Raw genomic sequence first — 21126 nt, forward strand, 5'->3', positions numbered from 1 at the left:
ACAATAAAGAAATGTTCCTTTTCCAATATTCACATCGGGTGATTTACTCTTCACCCTGGATCCCCCTCAGCCGGGCTCCGATCCTTCTTTCACCATTAGCCTCCCTTAGTCAGATTCAGACCAACTTTTATTTGTAAGCATCCCTCATTCTGGTTCACATTTGCCTCAACAATCTTCTTGGGTGTATTACTGTTCACCCCAATTCGTAGGCATTCCTCAGTCGGGTTCACATTTGCCACTACAATTAGTCCCCCTCTACCGGGCTCAGATCAATCTCAGTTTACAGACCATCGAAGAAGTTCGAATGTGCATGGGATTCAACATAACCCACTGCAGGACCACTATTTATCTAGTACCTATCCCAGTTTCACAGAGTTCAATTGTATACCAGTTCTCTTTCTTCATACAATGTTGACACTTGCAACCTTGAGCACAACACAGTCCGGTCTGCTATCATTTTCTCCAACTCCCCGGCTCTGCTGAACTCAATGGCATTGCTTTGCTGTCGGATTCAAGGACGGTACCACGGGCAATCGTTTCTCCCCACCCTGGCTATCAGCGCAGGAGGGCCCTGTGTACCTTTGACACACGCCACACCATTCATCAGCTGCAATTCACGGTCTTATGTTTCTTTTCTTTGAGGTTTCTTGAAGGTCGCAGTACTAGGTTGAAAAGGGCAAGGGTAATTTCCTCCTTTTCGTCCTCTCTGATCTCACCGCCTTTCTCCTCGGTTTAAACTGCCCTCTCGGAATTGCTGCTTCTTCGCTTGTTCTGCCTTGCTCAGAGTGTGCTTTCGTGCTCTGCTTCTTATCTGTGTGGTGAAGTGTGATGGAAGTCCGGTGTGTGTAATTAGCAGTAATTGCCTGACTCTGCCTGACCCTTGGGTTGGGACATGGCAGCTATACGGCTCTGGTGTTAGTTCGTTGTTGCTCACGATGAACTTCCCATGAGAAAGTGTTCATGTCGGAAAAGGGGGGGGTTGAGTTTCTAGGTATCCTACTTGGTAGGATGGGGAAAGAGTGTTATAAGAAAGGGGATACCACATCTCGCCCTTCGGTGTCCCACTTCCACTCCCCGAAGACCGCCCATCCAGGTCATCCTCCCGCCATGGTCCACCCTCAGGAACTGGTTCCAATTGCGATGGCCGTGTGCTGGCCACCTGGATGACAGATCCCCGGGGACTAGTGTGTGAAACACCTTCAGGTTTCTCACAGCACCCAACAGTTGTATCTGTTTTCCCAATCGAATGGCCAAATGATGACTGTGGTGCTCACGCAAAAAAGCACGATGGGCCACAAGCCATTGGCCTATTACAGTGGTGTGCTAGATTCAGTGATGCAAGGTCAGTTCCCCTGCAAACAGGCATTTGCTACTGCAGCATTTGCAATTGAAAAGCGTTCCACAATTGTCATGAGTTTCTCAGTAACACTGTAAGTAGAGCACGCAATGTTTGCCATCCTGCCATCCTTGAGCGATCCAAATGAACTTTGACCACACAGCGGGCATCCGCATATGAGATTATCCTGTCCAGCCCACACATACTCATAGTGAGGTGTAAGACTGTAAATCCTGCCACATTTCTCATAGAAATGTGCACTGGCAAAGATTTGGCCATGCATGACTGTGTGACATTTGAAGGAGAGGAGGAAGGCATTCCCAAAGCACAAGATTGCGCACTTGAGGGATGGGGGGGTCATCTTCGTTGATGGGTCAGCAACTATTGACCAGGGGATAGGCTTGAGACATACAGGTGCGGCAGTAATAGACAGAGAATATGAAATAATTGTCCAGAAAAGATTGTCCATGCATTATTTGGCTCAAGCTGCGGAGCTTATCGCGCTCATTGAGGTGCTCCTGGTGTCTCAGGGATGACAGGTAACAGTGTACTCTGATTCCGCCAATGTCACCACCATGGTGCACTCTGGCCTAGCATAATGGAAGAGGAGGAGGTTTAGGAGGCTGACGGATCCCCAGTACAGCATGCTGCATTACTAGACAAGCGGATAGATGCACTCTTGCAGCCTTACATTGTGGCAGTGGTAAAATGCACTGCCCATACAAATGACACCGACAAGGTCTCCTTCTGTAATGGAGCTGCGGGTGCAGTGGCCAAACAAGCTGCATGTCTCCCTGCGGCCAATGTTTCAGAATATCCAGTGGTGGTACGAGGTCGAGCTCAATTACCAGAGTCATATATTCCACTGCCAATTGCTTAAATTATCGAACTACAGGGACAGGCCCCCCAGGAAGAAAAGGATCTGTGGGTGAAAAGAGGGTGTAAGCAGTCCCCAATAGATTTGTTGTGGTAGCAGGAAATGACCTGAACAGTAGTCATGTCGCAGGAATTGCTACTGGTCACTTTCGATCAGTTGCACTATCCGCCAAACGTGTCAAAAAATCATATTGCTGCAGATGTACAGGAGGACAGGTTCGTCGCCAATCTGCAGGAGTTATCAAAAATGGTGATTAAGTATACTACGTGCCAATCTTACAGCACTGGACACACGTTGAGAACAATCCGAGGTACTTTGCCCCGGTCTACTGGGCCGTTCCGTGAATTACATACAGACTACGCCGACATGGGAGAAAGGTGCAATAAAAGCGGTTGTGTGCCCCTTCTAATGATGGGTGGAGGCAGGTCCTTGTGCCCATCCGGATTCTAAGTGTGCCGCCAAATGTTTTGCTTAGGGAAGTTTCCCATCGATGGGTAGTGTGCGATGTGTTAAGATCCGACAACGGCACTCACTTTTTCAATGAGCTGATTAAAGAGATAACAGCATTTCTGGGCATTAAGCATCGAATGTGCACAATTTACCACTCCCAGGCCAAGGGGGTCCGAGGGAGGGTCAACGGTCTGTTAAAAGGGAAGCTGTCCAAGCTGTGCACCACGTTGCAAAAAAACTGGGTTCACTGCTTGCGCTGTCCAGTCATTTGGTCAAAAGACATTTGGTCGAAAGCCAAATGGTCGACGGAATTTGGTCGAAAGCCAAATGGTTGAATTTTTTTTTATTTATATATATATTTTTTAGGTTTTCGTTTAGGGAAAAAAAGGGTTTTTTAGAAAAAAAAGAGGTTTAGGGGGGACCCTCCAAATAAAAAAAAAACATTAAAATACAAAAAAAAAAAATTCGACCATTTATCTTTCGACCAAATGGTGTCCACCATTTGTCCTGTCGACCTTTTTTTTCGACCAAATGACTGGTAACCACTGCTTGCCTCTGGCATTGTTAATCGTACGCACACATCCCTGTAAGGATCATCATTTATCACTGCTTGGGGTGGTGACTGGGTGGCGTATGCAAACGCCCTTATCTCCCATAAGGAAGGCATTGGATACTCATAGGGCTGCATCCATTCTGGGGGACGAATTCAAGGCTTACTCGTCTGCCTTAACGAAAGCAATAACCTTTTATTTCTCAACACATTCACGATCTGGAGATACAACCAGCGCTGCAACTACCTCAGTGACGTCACCACTGCTTAAGCTGCTCTCCAACGACCTGCTCTATGTTAGATTTGATGTCCATCGGTGGATCGAGTCTAGGTACAATGGTCCATACACTATTGTCTATGCCACTCCCTTGGTGATAAAATGAAGGGAGCTGCGGTATTGGGTGCATCTTTTGGACATCTGGAAAGGCAACAAATGCCACACTCCCCACACAAATTGAGTATGGGCCTCATTTCACAGACAGCGGTAACCATGGCGCTATTAGCGCCATGGTTGCCGCCGGTATTTTATTTGAGTCCGCCATGGTGAATGGTGGAATTACCGCCCTATTCCAAGGTGTGTGGGGGCGGTAATTCCCCATTCACCATGGCCCTTCCCCATTCCCATTTTTGCCCCCATAGAGCTCAATGGGAATGGGGAAGGCAGTAATTACGGTACCACAAATTGCGGTACCGTAATCACCTCCGAGGTCCCTTTGTGGGTCCCGTCCTTAACGGCTGGTAAAACCAGCCGTTAAGGTAGGGTCCCACAAAGGGACCTCGTAGTAAGGCGGTAAGGGTTCACCGGCACTGTTACCCTTACCGATACTGGTAAACCCTTACCGCCATCCGTGTAATGAGGCCCAATATGTCAGAAGGTGCCAAAATTCACACCGACTGAACTACTGGTGCCACTGTTTGAACATATTGTTGAATATAGTTGCATATTCGTTTTTTAAAGACATTGGGCCTCATTACAAGTCTGCTGGTCCGGAATTAAGCGTGCCGGTAGCAACGTACCGGCACCCTTTCCAGACCGGCAGACTATAACTGTGCCTGCTGGGCCTCTGCGCCCGGCATATCTGACCTGCCGTGTGCAGTGGCCCCGGTAGGCACAGTTGTCACGGAAGCCCCGGCACTGTTAGCAACAGTGCTGGTGCTGCCGTATGGCCACTCCCATAGAGTCCTACTGGACTCTATGGGAATGGGGAACAACATTTTCCGCTGCCTGAGATACTGGGCCACCGGGACTTGTAATGTTCTGGTCACACCAGGATCTCAGGTGGCAGAAACAGTGTTACGGGGTTAGCGGCAATGGCGGGTCACTGCCAAACTTGTAATGAGGACCATAATTTTAATTTGTTCTTTTTTTACAAGCGGTTTCCAACATCCCAACGCTGCTAAGCACATTTTGCACATTATATAAATACCTATCTCTCTCTCTCTCTCTCTCTCTCTCTCTCTCTTTCTCTATCTCTCTCTCTCTCCCCCTTTTTCAGTATAATAAAAGATGAATTCTCATGTGCATTTCTTTGGCAAAGAACAAAGTCGGCGGCCAAATGGTCGCTCTATGGTAGCTACATGTTCCTCCACATACACGTGTGTCATGCATTGTGTTGCTGGACTATTTGCCTTATCAATGTTTATATTAGGGATTTATTTGGGAGGTAGTTTTATATGTGGAGATCATATAAAAGGGTGGGGGGCAAAAGAACGTTATTTAATGTTTCCGCCAAACTGTCCCCTTGTAATGCTGACAAGAGTATTATACATGCCTCATATGGTGAAAATGTAAATAACAATGCACCTCTCGGTCATGGTCATACGAATGGCACCACAATACGAATGAAGAAGTTCACGGAAATGGTTATGCCACAGTTTTTTCACATATTGTTTTCTAACATTAGTGCAAGGTTGAACATGTTACACAATAGTGTTTTCAGGCGTTTAAAAAGACAACTGCGAAGACCCAAGTTCGATGAATGAAGGGGATGCATATAGACTTTTTTTTTAACACGGATTATACCTGTCCGACTACCCTGAGACTTATAGGGCATCTAATTATAAAACGTAACGGCATAAAGTAGAGTTTGTGCAGATAATACTGCGCAGAGGACTCGGTTTTCAAAATGACAGTTTCTTAGTCGTAAAATGAGAGCGCAAGAATCCTTGAATAAGCAAAATCCAATCATCTGGAAAGTGGTTTATTGTGGTCACAGCTGACACGTGTTTCGGCCAATAAGGCAGTCCTCAAGGCAAAAATCGAATCGGGTTGACTCCCTAGTGAGAGAGAGTTCATGAATGACGGTCACGTAGTGGCCGGGATTCATAGCAAGATCCTAATCAGTTAGACAATGTGTGTACCGGAAAATGGGCGATGCAAAGTGTCATGATTAATTAAGCACAACGTGTTAGTTCTCCTGTATATGCGTATCAATACCTGAATGAAAAGGAAAGGGGGGAACCCCCTTGCAAGCGCCGCGAATGCGGGGCTGACGGGTGATAGCCTAGAAAACGGATTTTTGATTTATGTGAGCTGAAACATTGAGCTCCGCCAATTGTTTCTAGGCAACCTTTCTGTTTCACTCTTATGTCTCTTCATCTCTGTGGGAGGGGAGATGGCGGCAGACGCATGCGCATATGACAAATGATTCCGCTTCGGCCAAATATCTTTTCGCATAGGAATAGCAGTGCACATGAACCGGGGGAGAGTAAAGGGAACCATGAGAGTGCATATTCTGTTTGGGAACAAACAATATTGTTGTGGCCTACGTAAGGACTACACACAACAGTCTTGATGATGAATGTATTCTCTTCTTACATACAGAGCCAGCATCCAGCCCTGTCCTGTATGTTAACATCACAAGCATACATATATCTAGGCCCAGCTGGAATCACCTGTGTATTGCATATGGTGTTTAGTCCTTGGCAAAGCTGTTGGTCTTTAAGGGGAGCGCTGGGCTGCTGTGTTGCTTGCTGGCTCGGTGTGCGAGGCGTCCCTTCCTCTACAAATATATTCTGAAATACATAACATAAACCCCACACACACCACTCCCAGTCTCTCTCTTACTACTCTCACACACACCACGCACCCTTGCCCTCGCCCACACACTTCACTCATGTGCCCCCCCCCGACACACACACACACACCAACCCCCAAGTGAATCTGCCATGTACTGTGGAGCGAGTTAAAGTTTATTTTGTAGTGCAGTTTTTGTTAGTAATGATTAAACAGCAGCTTTGTACTAAGTGTGTATACCTTAACATCGACATTCCCAACGTGTGTAGACTTGAACTGTTGTTTTAGTGTGTTTCTAGTAACTTTAACTTTGTAATTCTCACTATTACTACACATTACCTTTATCTTAAAACTGATAAAAAAATATGTTCCACTATTTATATGACAATGTGGCGACATAAGTATTGTTGGACTGTATACATCACCACACAATAGGGGGCAACCATTTTGTTTTTCATGATTCTTTTCTTCTTACATCTAAGCACATGGAACCAGGGCGTTGAACATCCAGGCTTACTTACCTCATTTTCTTCATTCACATCTCCCCACTGGTATATCAGAACCTCAACCACCTCACTGTGACCGTTTTTTGCTGCCAGGTGGAGAACCGTGTTTCCTTCCTTTAAATACAAATATTGGACAAGTAAATATCAGAGGTTGGGAAATAATGTTGACATAAGTTACGAAGCGTGCACTGATAAGATATGGCACTTAGATATAGTGGAATCTGCAAGCCAAGAAAACTGTATAATAACTCATGGAATGTTGGTAGCCTAGTATTGGTTCGCTGTCAAAGTCTACTGATCACACTGCCTTAAAAGACCATAATAAACCAGTACCCTTTTCAATAGCTAAGAAATCTATATTTGCAAATCCTCTCTGCACAAAGTGTGTATCCAAGACTACATGTTACCTGCATAGCCACTAACATTTAAAAAAAACACAGCTGCCCACTGAGTACCTCATAAGGTGACAGGGGTGTCATTTAGCTATTGCTAGGGTTACCAGCTGCGAGCACTGGGGACTTCCTCAGTACCCTGGCATTGACCTTGTCGCCCCTAATTCAGCAATCGCAAGGGCAGTGCCAAACCAGTAAAGAGTGTAAAGAAAGTAAAGCGGCCTCTGATGAGCGCCTTGCTTGCATTCGGTCGCTCCCACGCGTGTTTATTCCAGTCGAATATCAGAAGGTCCCTAATGGCTGCTGAGAGGCAAGAGGGAGGGCAAAGGGTGAGAACTCCTCTTACTACACTCACTGACTCAGCTGGACATTGGCGATGCTGGGCATGCAGCAAAGGCAGAAGCAAGGGTGAAACACAGCACATTGTCCAGGCAATCTATCCAGGTAAGTGTGGGAAAGGGGGCACATGAGCATGAGGGCAGATGGGTGAGGGTTAGAATAGCACATGTCTTACCGTACCATATGTACGGTGGCTGGGCTGACAGGCAGATAGGTGGGTTTTAAGGGCTACGTTTTTTGATCCTGCACCTCACATATGATGGCAGCAATGTGGCATGTGAGGCTGGTCCTTACTCTTGATGGCAACACTATTGGCGTCATTCCGAGTGGGGCGGTAAGGTATACCGGGCACCGGTAAGGAGACCGGTGCCGGTAATCCCTTAGAGCCCTACTACGAGTTCCCTTAGCGGGTCCCTCCTTTAACGCCTGGTCTGACATAATGAGGCCCATCACGCTGAGCTATTAACTGCCATTGGGTAGCATTACTGGGGCACTTGAGACTGCACTTGGCATATACTGGCAGCACCCAGATATATGAGCCTGCCCCTTTCATGTGGTGACAATACCATGAATATGAATAATTAAAGGCCATTGGAAGGCATTACTGGGGCATTTGAGGCTGCACTTTGCATATGATGGCAGTACCCACACAAGTGAAGTTGCATGTCACATGTGGTAACCAAACTATGCTCGCGACTCGTTACCTGTTATTTTGGGATATTTAAGTCTGTGCATGGCAAATGATGGCAGCAACTGGACGTGTCAGGCTGACCCTTACATGTGGTGGTAATACTTTGAATAGCAGCATTAACTGGCATGGTATGGGGTTGCTGGGGCAATGCATATGAAGGCAGCAACTGGACATGTGAGGCGGCGCGGCACATTTGATGTAATGGCCACACTATGCATATGAGTTCATTACTGGCATTAAGATGGCATACCCGCTGCACGAGGGGCTGTGCTTGGCATACGATGGAGGCATCTGCACTTCTGAGGCTCAAATATGGTGACTATACCAAACATATGAAACATTAACTGGCATTTCTTAGGCACCGAAGGATGCAATGGTCATATTCTTGGTACATTGATATGTCAGACTGTCTCTTACATGTTATGATTATATGTGACATGTGAGTCTATAATAAAATGCATAACGCGCCCAGCTTGTGATTCCCCATATCATGCCAACGCCATACACTGCTCCTGAACTTCTTCTCCTCCTTTGTCTTATACAGTACCAATGGTTTGGCAAAATGTGGGCGCTTACGCCCCCCAAAAGCACCAAAGCCAAAACAAACATAAACTGAGTGAGCTTCCCTTCCAACTGCTCTCCCTCTTTCCCAATTCAATTGGGTTACCAACTCTCCAGACACCACACTTGTAACCCGATCCCTTTGGAGGAATGGATGAAAATGTCCCTTTAATACCCCTTTTGAGGTGACAACCTCTCTGCTGGAAAGATAGCTCAGCGAGTTATGTGTTTGCCTCAGAGATCTGTGTTCTAATCCCAATGGCACCAACTCAGCATTTCATCCATCCTTAATGAATACATTATTCACCATTCAAGTGGGTAATACATTGATAGACTTACTACATGGGTTAGATGTGGGAGGACTACAACATTAGGCTCCATATGAAAACGTGCTTTGGCTGCTGGGATGTGTAGTTATGCTCTTCACATTAGATGTAGTATGGAAAGTTCCACCACAAGGCCATTTATGAAAAAGCCACAAGCCACACCACGGTCAAAGAGCTTCTGACTAAACATTTTCACAGTAGAAAAAAATGAAAATACCTTCTTCTCTAGTTTTTTATTGTGGAAAAGCGAGTGGAATTAGGCAAATAAAAGTAATGAGTACCATCTGTAATTCCTAAAGTCTTCGGCACGCGCCAGTAACACTGCAGACCTGCAAGCACGTGGGGTGAGACCGCACCTACAATCTGGTACCATAGTGAGCCATGTAGGAGGAAGTCATTCCGGCCAAAGTCCCGACGTCCTGGTCTGGAATGTTTCCTCGAGCAAGGGGTGAGTCATTATCACTCCAATTACCAGTAGCACTTGACTTAACTGATACCAGCAACCTGGGCTCCAGGTGGGTGCGCGCGATAAGAGACTTTAATGTATACATAGATTTCATGGAGACTCTGGATGATCACAGGAAAAAGACTCTGCTCACTCTTGCAGTGGGAGCTGCAGTCCGAAACATACTGTATGAACTTTCTGACAACACAATGCCTCGTTTGATTAATTGAAAGCAGCACTATCCCAATAGTTTGAACCCCTCCCCAACTTAGATTACGAAAGACACATCTTGGACACCACCATCAAGGAAAAAGGTACGCACATTTTGTTGCGTCGCTTAGAATCAGGGTCAAGCACTGTGAGTTTAATTGCTATTCCAACGACGAGGTGTTGAGGTTACGAATTATAGCGGGCTGCGAGTCAGCCCTGTTTAAAAAAAAGGTTACTTCAAAAACCTTGCACATTGGAAGAAATCCTGACAATGGCTCGTACAGAATCTGCAATTGACGTACAGCTGGGGACCATGAAATAACAAAAGTTAATTTTATCTTGTCAGAAAAAACAGTCTGTCATAAACAAGATCTCCCCAGCAACTGCTTGGGCTTCCATGAACAAACACATGGATAGATTCTGCTTCCGGAGTTGACGTACAGCTGGGGACCATGAAATAACAAAAGTTAATTTTATCTTGTCAGAAAAAACAGTCTGTCATAAACAAGATCTCCCCAGCAACTGCTTGGGCTTCCATGAACAAACACATGGATAGATTCTGCTTCCGGAGCGGATATGAATTCCCCATACAAGAGGGTATGTGTCCTGCAATCGGGCAAGGGTGCTCAGCATGCGCTGGGGAACATCACTTCAAGGTGGTTTGTGGAAATGCTCCTCAGGCGTCACATCCGTTGTCGCCTCCTCGTCCGCTCCGCATCTGCAATAGAGAGATGAAGCCTCCAGACAGCCAACGGAGGGAAGAAGATACAAACATCGCGCTTTGGGCACTAGAAAATATCACTCTGGGTGGGAATATAGGTCTCCAGAAGAAGACAGCACAGATGTCCCTGGCACAGTGTTAGATACATGGAAATGAGGTCACCATCAAGGAGCGAGTCCAGTTCTACTTAAGATGGAATTTGAAAGAAAGGATATGTGTGGGTGTTGAGCAATCAGTAGGCTACCGAGCACACTGCCATACTCATTCAGGTAAGTGACGTTCCTACTGAATTCTTGGTGGACACATAGGGCGACGGTCAATGTCTTCAGTGAGGACGTGCATGACAAACTACCGAAAGACCCTCTGCTATGCCCGTCTGAAGTGGACATATATCCATGTCCCTCACAAACTCCCCTGCCAAGTCGTGGGAACTTTTCAGCCACATCCAACGGCAAATCTCACTCAGCGTGCATTCAACTTCATGTACTTAAAGCCGCGGATGACAGCAGGAGCATCCTGAGCTTTAAGACCGCATTGGATATGGGGCTGGTACATATTCAATACAACCTGATGGCACATATACACAGCCATGTCATAAAACATTGAACAACTATTCCTGTCGCTTTTCAAAGGTCTGGCGAAAAACTCAAACACTGTCTATTGCCATTGCACATTGACAAATCTATCTAGCTTATTACTCAACATTATAGGGGCATCCCCATCAACGTACAGCATCAAGTGGAGAAATTGTTGGATCAAGCTATCACTGAGCCGGTCATAGGGCCTACCCCATGGGTATACCTGATAGTCCCCATTCACAAGAAAGGCATTGACAGGTCCATTCTCCTGTGCATTGATATGTGACAACAGAATGAAGTGATTCAAAGAGAATGCCATCTAGTGCCGAGGATCACAGACATGATTCACCTTCTGAATGGGGCAGCAGGGTTTTTAACCTCATCTGTAACAAAGGCTACCATCAGATGGACCTGGCCCCAGAATCATGATACATAACGACATCTATGACTCATCTTGGCCTGTTCCGTTACAAGCGCCTATGTTTTAGCGTTTCTTCCGTGGCTGAAATTTTTCAGGAGGAGAGCCATAATGTCATCACACACATACCCAAATGCATAAACAACTGTATTGTATTGTTTGATAATTTATAGAGCACGAACAAAGACAATAAAAGGCATCAAGGCGCTTGTGAGGGCAAATCCAAGACTGGATTACAACACATGAGACTTTAGGTTCTTCCGAAATTGAAGATATTCAGCAGTGTTACGGAGGTCCACTAGCAAGGCGTTCCAAAGCATAGGGGCTAACACCATGAAAGATCTTCCTCCAGCCCGGGCACGGCGGAATCTGGGGCTACACAGCAGAGATTGAATGGCAGAACAAAGAAATCTATTAGGATTATAGGAAGTGAGCTTAGACCGTAGAAATTCTGCACCAGCATTTTGAGTGGCTCCGTGCACAAGGCAAAGGATCTTGAACTTAACCCGGCTCCTAATAGGAAGCCAGTGCAGTTGACATAGTAGGTCCTGAGAGTGCGACAGTCTAGGAGCACCCAAAGCAAGATAGGCAGCTGCATTCTGAAGAGTCTGCAGGTGTTGTAACAAAGCCTCCGGTTCACCAAGATAGATTCCAGAAAGGAGGAAAACCTCTGATGCAGAGAGCCTGACACTCCCACCTTCTGAAGACATTGAAGTAAGTTCTGATGGTCAACAGTATCAAAAGCTGTGGAGAGGTCGAGGAGAATCCAAGCTCCCACCTCTCCACGGTCTTCAAGCAGGGCAATGTCATCCATGAGAGCAACCATCACAGATTCTGTGGTCATACAGGGGCGGAAGCCTGACTGAAAAGGATGTAGTAGCTGAAAATTGAGGGGTCACAATTGACTCCATCAGTTTCATAATAGCCGCAAGTAACAGTTATTCTCCACTACTGCTGGGTCAAGAAGTGCTTTTTTAGTAGTGGAGAAATGACTGCATGTTTGAGGGGCCCTGGAATAAGCCCAGCCAAAAAGGAGTGTTGCAGAGCAGCAGTCAAACGAGAAATGGACTTATCAGAAATCGCTTGAATGATAGGAACAGGGATTGGGTCAGTAGGAGAGGCGGATGTAAGTTTCAGCAGTGATGTGGGTACCATCCTCTCTGTCACTGTGCTGAATTGAAAAGCACAGTGACGATACTCGTGTTTGGCAAGTCAATGGATCATCATGACCCCATGTTAGACCAGGTTGTGCATGGCACTGGAGGCTGCCTATCTCATGCTCAACAAGAAAAGTGTGAATTCAGGATAGGCACACTCACATTATTTGAACATATATTTTCCAATGAGGGCATACAACCTGACCCTGACATAGTGGCAGCCCTCAATGACACCCAGAGGCCTGTAAACGTGTCAGATCTTCACTCGTTTCTAGTGTTGCCAAGCTATTGTTCTCATTACAGGCAGGATTTTGAAACCATAAGCGCACCTCCGCATGAACCCACCAAAGCCCAGGCGGCGTTTCAGTGGACGACACAGTGCCAGGAGGTGTTTGAATCCATTTGGCGCAGGATGACATCAGTTTAGGACATGGTATATTTTGATTGGGACAGATCGACCGACTTAACAGTGGACACTAGCCCAGTGGGTTTGTGGGACATACTGGCATAGTATGATCCAGCATCACCACAAAGCAAGCATATTGTGTCATACGTGAGCAGGAGCTTGTCTGTCACCAATCTAGGTGAGAAGGAGGATCTGGCGGTGGTCTGGGCCTGTGACATTTAGATTTATTCATATATGGGAATGTCTTTACCATTGCCATGAATCTGCAAGCTCTGCTGACCATCTACGGCAGCCTAAAGGCACGGATGTAACTAAGGATTTCTAGCTGGGGCCTGAGACTCCAGCATTATGATTTCATTATCATTCACAGACCAGGGAAGGATGACAAACACGTTGATTCTTTATCTAGACTGAAAACTTCAGGTTTGAACCGTCCATAGCTGATGCCTATATTACGTCATCCAACGAGCAAAACCGTTCTGCCTGGATTTGGCCACCCTACAACAAGAATCAGAAGGTGATCCTGCTTTGGCCATCCTGTCACTGTATCACCAAAGAGAAGTTGAAGCATGCCAAAAATATGGTGAGTCAGGAAGGGGTGGGGGGTAAGAGATGAAGTAGCAAGTTTACTGTTGGTGCAGGACGAGTTAACTGTCACAGAATATCACACTCTCCTGAAAGGCTGCAAAATAGTGATTCACACCTCACTACGTCAACAAATAATCAATGTTGTACATGAGGGCCATGGGGGAATTGTGTCGACTAAACAGATGCTAAGAGAGAAGGTGTGGTTCCCGCGGCTAGACACAAGAGTGGAAGAAACTCTGAAGAACTGTCCCACTTGTGCTGCATCGCCACAAACTCCTCCAAGTCTGCTACAGATGTCACTGCTGCCCAGACACATTTTGAAGGAAGTAGCGATTGCCATCTTTGGGCTGGTATGGGGACGGCCTATATGTGCTGGTTGTGGTGGATGAATACTCTTGATTCCCAGAGCTACAGATAGTGTCTTCAACTGTAACTTCAAGTGTCATACCTGCATTGGATATAATCTTCACGGCCTAGGCCATATCACAAATTGTGAAGTTGTAAAATGGTCCTCCTTTATGAACTTTGCTGCTTACATGGATTTCAAACATTGCAAGATCGCACCATCGTGGTCTAATGCCAATGGCACTGTCAAAAGCTTTATGGCCAATGTTAAAAGAGACCTCCATATTTAACACCTTACTAATCGTCCACTGGAGCAGATTTTGTATCAGTTGCTGCGAGATTACAGAAACATGCCACACAGCACCACGAGGATGTGCTTGTCAGAGATAATGTTTGGCCGAATGATTCGGACACGACTGCCACATGGGAGGTCAGGAGATGACCAGTTTAAAGAGGATTTGCAACTACGAGAGAAAGATGAGGCTGCTAAGAACTAAAGTAAACAATGCGCGGACAAGGGTAGGGGAGGCAGAGAGTGTGACATTCAAATTGGAGACTGAATCACTGTAAGGCATTCCCAGAGAAAGAAGGAGATGTCGCTGTTTCATCCGGAACTGCTTGCGGTCACGCACAAATATGGTACAATGATAACGACTGGTGACTCTGGCAGGGTAGTCACAAGGAATGTGTCTCATTTCAAGGCATATGAAGGTGCAAGGGGTGTTCAGAGGATTAGGGAAGTACCGGACAAGGGTGATGGGGATTCGGATGCCTCCTACTTAGGTGACTGTAAACTGTTGGATGGAGAGCAAGATCGTGTCTCAAGGACATCACCACTGAAGACCATCGAACAATCTCGAGAGGCATGCCCCACATTCTCCTGAATTAGACCTGTCGGGTTGATTGAAGAAATGGGTAATGTGGACTGTAGGTTTAAAAGGAGGGAAGTTATAATGTCAGTTTTTGTATTGTGCAGACAGTCCTCCTCGTTATGTTAGGGAAGGATCTGCGTTTGGACCACATGGAAGCGAAGTGATGTCATGGGGAGGGACCTGGTGGTTTGGTCAATTGAATAAAATGAAGGAGTTGGAAACCATCCTCTGTTTGGTCCGTGATTTCTTGTGAGCACGAAAATCTAGGGGTGCCCATAGCTAGCCATCAAATACACTAGTATTGGGCTTAACCTCCATGTGTCCAACCAAAGAATTCAGTGAACCCAGACCTTCTTGGATGATCTGATAGTTCAATGGTACTGAATATGTGCAGTGTTTAAAGTGTGAGCTGTAGCGCAGGTCGAGCCTGGGGTGCCAGAATCAGGCTTCTTAGGACTTTACACTCGAGGCTGGTTGGAGTGTACTGTACACAGCCCTGAGTCCATAGGTTAAAGCCATCATGTTGAAGGGGCTGTTTGGGGCTGGTGTGGTAGAAGGTGTGGTGGGTACAGTCTGTTAGATGTCCCAGACATGTTTTTTCGTGACACTTCAAATGAATGTCTTTTTTGTCTGTGTCCTTTTATCCCGATTCAATCTATAGCAAAGTCAATAATGCTGGTGTTTGCAATTGTTCATTGCATTGTTGGTATTTATAGGCAAGAATGCCGGCAATACTTGGGCCCTGCATACCTTCCAATTCCTAACATGCCTGCAAGTTAGTGTTTGCAGAAACCTAACATCAGTACTAGGGTTAGCAAAAAGAATGTGAGTTCACCATGGCGTACAGAAGCCTTTTTTAATATGTTTATCTCTGATATTCTGTGCCTTGAAATAGTGATGCTTAGACATGTATTGAATTCTTATGTCTGTGGGGATTCTGAAAGTGATGCTGGTGGGTTTAGCTGGGAGCTTGGATAGGGGAGGCCAGGGTGTGTGGGAGTGATCTATGGAGGCTATGCGGGGTGTGCATGCAGGGGTGAGCTAGCAGGGGTAGGGTGGGTGAGGGGAAATAGGTCTGGGTAGGGTGGGTGAGGGGAAATAGGTCTGGGTAGGGTGAATTTAGGCAGGGGTAGGGTGGGTGAGGGGAAATAGGTCTGGGTAGGGTGAGTTTAGGCAGGGGTAGGGTGGGTGAGGGGAAATAGGTCTGGGTAGGGTGAGTTTAGGCAGGGGTAGGGTGGGTGGGGGGAAATAGGTCTGGGTAGGGTGAGCTAGCAGGGGTGGGGTGGGTGAGGGGAAATAGGTCTGGGTAGGGTGAGCTAGCAGGGGCAGGGTGGGTGAGGGGAAATAGGTCTGGGTAGGGTGAGCTAGCAGGGGTAGGGTGGGTGAGGGGAAATAGGTCTGGGTAGGGTGAGCTAGCAGGGGTAGGGTGGGTGAGGGGAAATAGGTCTGGGTAGGGTGAGTTTAGGCAGGGGTAGGGTGGAGTAGGCAGGCATGGGGTAGACAGGTGTGAGAAAGGATGTGGTCATGTGGAGTTAGACATGTGTGGGCTAGGATGTATGTTGGCAGTCATGGGAAAGGGTGGGCTCATTAGGCATGGGGCAGGAAGATGATGGGTAGAGTGGGAATAGGCAGGTCTGGTGGGTGGGGGCAGACGATTGTGGGATATGAAAGGCATATGTAGGCATGTGGTCGGCTGGTGTGGAGAAGGGTGGAGGCAGGCAGACATGAGGTGAGGTGGATGCAGGTAGGCGCAGTGTGTAGCACGGTGGGAGAAGGCAGGTGTGGACTGTCAGGGAATATGGTGGTTTTAGCAATTGTGCGTTATGGCAGGAGTAGGCAGGCATAGGGTAGAGATGCATGTGGTAATGTGGGGTTGGCAGGTGTGGTGTAGGTGGCCATATGCAGGTATGGGGTAGAGTGCGGCAGACAGGTGTGAGGCTGGGAGGTATGAAGTAGTGTTATGATAGGTTGGGCTGGCTTGCATAGGGTAGAATAGGGATAGGCAGGGAGGTCTGGGGTGGGATTGGTGTAGGCAGGCATGGGGTTAGGAGGGGGTAGGCAGGTCCTGGAGCCCAATGGGGGTGGGCAGATTCGGGATATGATTGGGCAAGGCATGCGTGGGGCATCATGGGGTAAGGAAGCATGGGGTAGGGTGAGGTGTGGTAACCATTTGTGAGGTAGGGTGAGGTGGAGGTAGGCAGGTGTGTGGTAGGGTGTGAGTAGGCAGGTAGTAGGCAGTACGAGGTAACAGCTGTGCAGTATGTGGAGGGTTGGAAGATGGGAGAAAAGATAGGATGTGGTAAGCAGGCACGGGGTTGGGTGGTGTAGGGTAGGGTGTGTGTAGGATGGCATGGGTTATGGTAGTGGTAGGCTGGCATGGGATTGGGGTCAACAGCTATGGGGTAAGGCAGCTCTAGGTAGGTGTGGGGTAGGGTGGGTATAGGTAGGCATGGTGTAGGGTAGGGTGGGGTTAGGAAGGTATTGTGTAGAAGAGTGTTGGTAGGCAGGCATGGGGAAGGATGGGTGTAAACAGGCATGGGGCCGGGTACGCAGGTATGGAATAGGGTGACATTTGGCTGCAGTGGGTGTAAGTAGTGGTGGGGTACGGTGGGGTCAGCAAGCATGGGTTAGGGTTGTGCAAGGTGGGAGTAGGTTGGATCTGGGTATGGTGGGGTTAGCCAGGTGTTGGATAGGGTTGGGGTCTGAAGGTAAGGGGTGAGTTTAGGGTGGGTTTAGCAGGAATGGGTAGGGGTGAGTGTCTACCTCAGTGGAGTAAATTAGGGTTAAGCAGGTTTGGGCAGAGTGTGCACGGGCAAGTATTTGGTATTGTGAGTGCAGGCAGGCTAGGGGTTGGTAACTGTGGGGTAAGGTGGGTTAGAGTGGGGTATGCAGGGGTGAGGTGGGTTTAGGTAGGTGTAGGGTAGGTTAGGGTATGCGTAGGCAAGTGTAGGGTTAGAAAGACATGTGTTAGGGTAGGGTCTGGGTAGGAAGGCATGGTGCTAGGTGGGGTAGATAGGTGTGGGGCAGGCGTGTGGCAGGGTTTAATTAGGTAAACAACGGGTAAGGTGGGTGGGGTCAGGTGTAGGGTGGGGATAGGCAGGCATGGGGTATTGTGAGAGTATGTAATTGTGAAGTATGGCGATGTGGGGTTGGGTTAGGCAGGTGTGGGGTAGGGTGCAAGTCAGCAGTTATGGAGTAGGGCAGGGATAGCATGGGACTTGACAGGCATTGAGGTGGTTGGCCAGGTGTGAGGGACCATGGGGAATGGGGAATGGTGGAGGTATGCAGGCCTGAGGTTGAGTAGCGTGGCTGTAGGCAAGCATGAGGTGTAGAGGGATATGGTGTGGGTAGGCAGGTGGGGGTATCTAGACACGGACAGGATAGAGTAGGCAATTGTGGGTCATGCCAGATGGTGGTAGGAGAGCATGGGGTAGGGAGGAAGTAGTTAAGCATAGTGTAGGGTGTATAAGTAGGCAGGCGTGGAGTAGGGTGTGAATAGGAAGGCATAGGGTAGACAGGTGTGGGGTGTAATATGGTAGGGTGGGGGTAGAATGGGGGGCCGACGCCATGGGATAGGTTAGGCAGGCTTGGGGTGCTACAGGTCAGGGTGGGGGTAGGACGGCATGAGGAAGGGTGTGGGTAGGCAGGCATGGGGTAGGTGGGCAAAGGCAGGTATGGGTTAGGGTTGCAGTAGGCAGACCCTGGGTAGGGCGACTTAGGGTTGTTGGAGCAGGCATGGGGTAGGGTGGGGTAGGCAGGTGCGGGGTGTGTAGGAAGGCATTGGGATGGATGTGGTAAAGTTGGGGTTGGCAGGTGTGTGGTAGGGTGAGCGTATGCAGGCATAGAGTGAGGCAGAGTGGACAGGGGGCAATAGGTTGAGATAGGCAGGCGTGGGTTAGGATGCAGCAAGGTGCAATGTGTGGGGTAGGGCGGATGTAGGTAGCTTTGGAGTAGGATGTGGGTAGGCAGGTATGGGGTAGGGTGGGTGTAGTCAGGCATGTTGTAGGGTTGGTATAAGCAGGTGTGGGGTTGGCAGGTGTGGGCTAGGGTGGAGGTATGCAGGTCTGAGATGAGGTTGGTGTAGATATGGTTGGGTTAGGGTGTAGGCAGACAAGCATTGAGTAGGCTGCAGATAGGCTGGCGGGGGCAGGGTGGGCTAGCCAGGCATGGGGCAGGGTAGTGGTAGGTAAGTGTGGTACAGTGAAGGGTAAGCAGGTTTGAAGTAGGCAGTAGCAGGGGAGGTTGGGATAGGATTGTGGCAAGGACACATTGGCTAGGGTGGATGTAGGCAGGTGTGAGATAGGGAGGGATAGAGTGAGTGTGGGTATTCATGGGGTAGGGTGTGGATAGACTTTTAATCCCAGTTACAGGCTAGCATGTTAGTTATATAGTCACCATTTGCAAGCTGCAGCCTTCCATTCCAATGTACTGCCATTCTATACTATGGGTTCCTTCTTTTCGCAGGTAGAGTTTGACCTGCACCTCAACGGTCACTTACAGTAAGGGAATGTGCCTCAATGCCAGTGGGAAGAGGAGGCTTGTGCACAGAGGATTCCTCAGCCAGTCACGGTGCTACAAAGTCAGAGGCCTTATATCGTTCTTAACATAACCGAAACCTTTACATAGCAATGTAGGCAGCAGTACTACTCTAACCAATGCAATATTAGATGCCATTGGTACACAATGTAATGATATGCAATGTATCGACCAACTAAGGACATATGGCTGCAGGTTATGCACATATCTCTGAGGCAAGCGCTGAACTCACGGAACTATCTCACCTAACGGGTTAGGAAGATGAACAGTTTGATATGTAGCCTATTTCTTCAAAGGAGGGGTGCACTCTATATTTTGATAGATATAAACTGTGACTACAAATAAAAACAAATACAACTCTGTACAAGTCATCTTGGAACCTAGAATGAGCAACTTAATGTGCTCCAAAGCTTTGTTTTTTAATGTCTTGCAGGCATTCATTTTGTAATATGTCTCTGTGTTTGTTTGATTCAATGTCCTGTTAGCAATGATCAAACACCAGCTCCCTCCAGCATGCTTGCAGGCACTGTTTAGCTAGAGGGCGTTTGTGTTTGTTTGCTGCTTTCTACAGACACGCTGTGGTGTTGTAACTTTCCTAAGGCTGCACACCTGTATAGCTGAATGCCTGGGAACATGGCATAGGTAGCCTTTTATGGCAATGTTTGCCCGGTTTCGGACCATCGGTGAGTAAACGGGGAAGACAATGTTGGAAAGATGGGGCATGGAGAGAGGGCAGTGTAGGGAGGAGGAGAAACCTATCACGGCAGACAGCGCCATGGGATGTTTCGGGTTCTGGGAAGTGTACACGTATTACAATGGGATGAGAGCTTTAATCCGGGCATCATGCCTGATAATGTTTTTCATGGCCACAAGGGTACATGAGTTCTGGGCGAGGCAAGGAGTTCAGGGCTTCAGGTAATGGGACCTAGCATGCCAGCAAGGAGGTCAGTCCGGAATAGGACGAAATGACGGAGGTCAAAAGGTCAGAGTACCAAAAGTCCGACCCCCATTTGTTCGCATATGTATATGTGGGAGGGGTAAAGTTAATATAAAATGTATAGGTGTAAGGTGGGGAGGCTGTGGGGGGGTCTTCCCCCACCAGAGGTGTTGCTGGGGGGCTGAGTGGGATATAGCCTCAGGTCTTTTGGTTGTAGCCCCGGATAGAAGCTCAGGGGCTACAACCAAAAGGCTATAGCTAGCCCCGAATCCCGTCAGTCCCGACATTAGCTTAGCCCCTGATCTTTTCCAGACCTAGCAACACCCCTGCCCCCCCCCACATATATATATGCAAACAAACGGGGGCTGGGGGGAAACAGACTTTTGATGGTCGGACTTTTCAACTCAGTCATTTCACGCAGATTTGTCTATCCTTTGGGACAGCAAAATCTAAACGAGAGGAGGGAAAGAAATGGGATTGGGCACCATTGGTTGCAACAGGTGGCCCTTCACTGTGTGCCATAAAGGGTACTGGGACATTTCTAGAGTTTGGGGCCCATGTGCTAGGAGTGCTGTTTGGGCATTACATTGTTTCTATCTTTCCAGCATTCAGCTCCAGGGTGGCATGGGAAAACATTTGCAGACATTTGGGCACCCACATCAGATAAGGAGACCTGCTGCTTCCGGGTCTGTGAGACAAAAGATTGTGCGAGAATGGGCGGTAAGGAACCTGTGGAGGCGGAGCTCCAGTGGCTAGAATGCCCCCACGAGGACAGGCATGTGTGAGAGTGTGCGGCGGTAAATTGCTAATGGTTTGTTTCTTGCCTTCTTAACTGGCCACAATTTAAGGGGGCAGCAATATTAAAGAGA

At 47.8% G+C, this 21126-nt stretch overlaps 1 protein-coding gene across 2 annotated transcripts in view; it reads right to left on the minus strand.

Annotated features, from left to right (window-relative positions):
- ANKDD1B (ankyrin repeat and death domain containing 1B) overlaps positions 1-21126 on the minus strand; it is a 679018-nt gene that overhangs the window by 342442 nt on the left and 315450 nt on the right. For both annotated transcript variants that reach the window (XM_069627461.1, XM_069627462.1), the window contains one exon: positions 6751-6849. In XM_069627461.1, coding sequence (XP_069483562.1) covers positions 6751-6849 — 99 coding nt within the window. The remainder of the gene's footprint in view (positions 1-6750; positions 6850-21126) is intronic.

The sequence above is a fragment of the Ambystoma mexicanum genome, chromosome 6p (assembly GCF_040938575.1).
Source record: "Ambystoma mexicanum isolate Mex_15411 chromosome 6p, UKY_AmexF1_1, whole genome shotgun sequence".
Lineage (NCBI taxonomy): Eukaryota > Metazoa > Chordata > Amphibia > Caudata > Ambystomatidae > Ambystoma > Ambystoma mexicanum.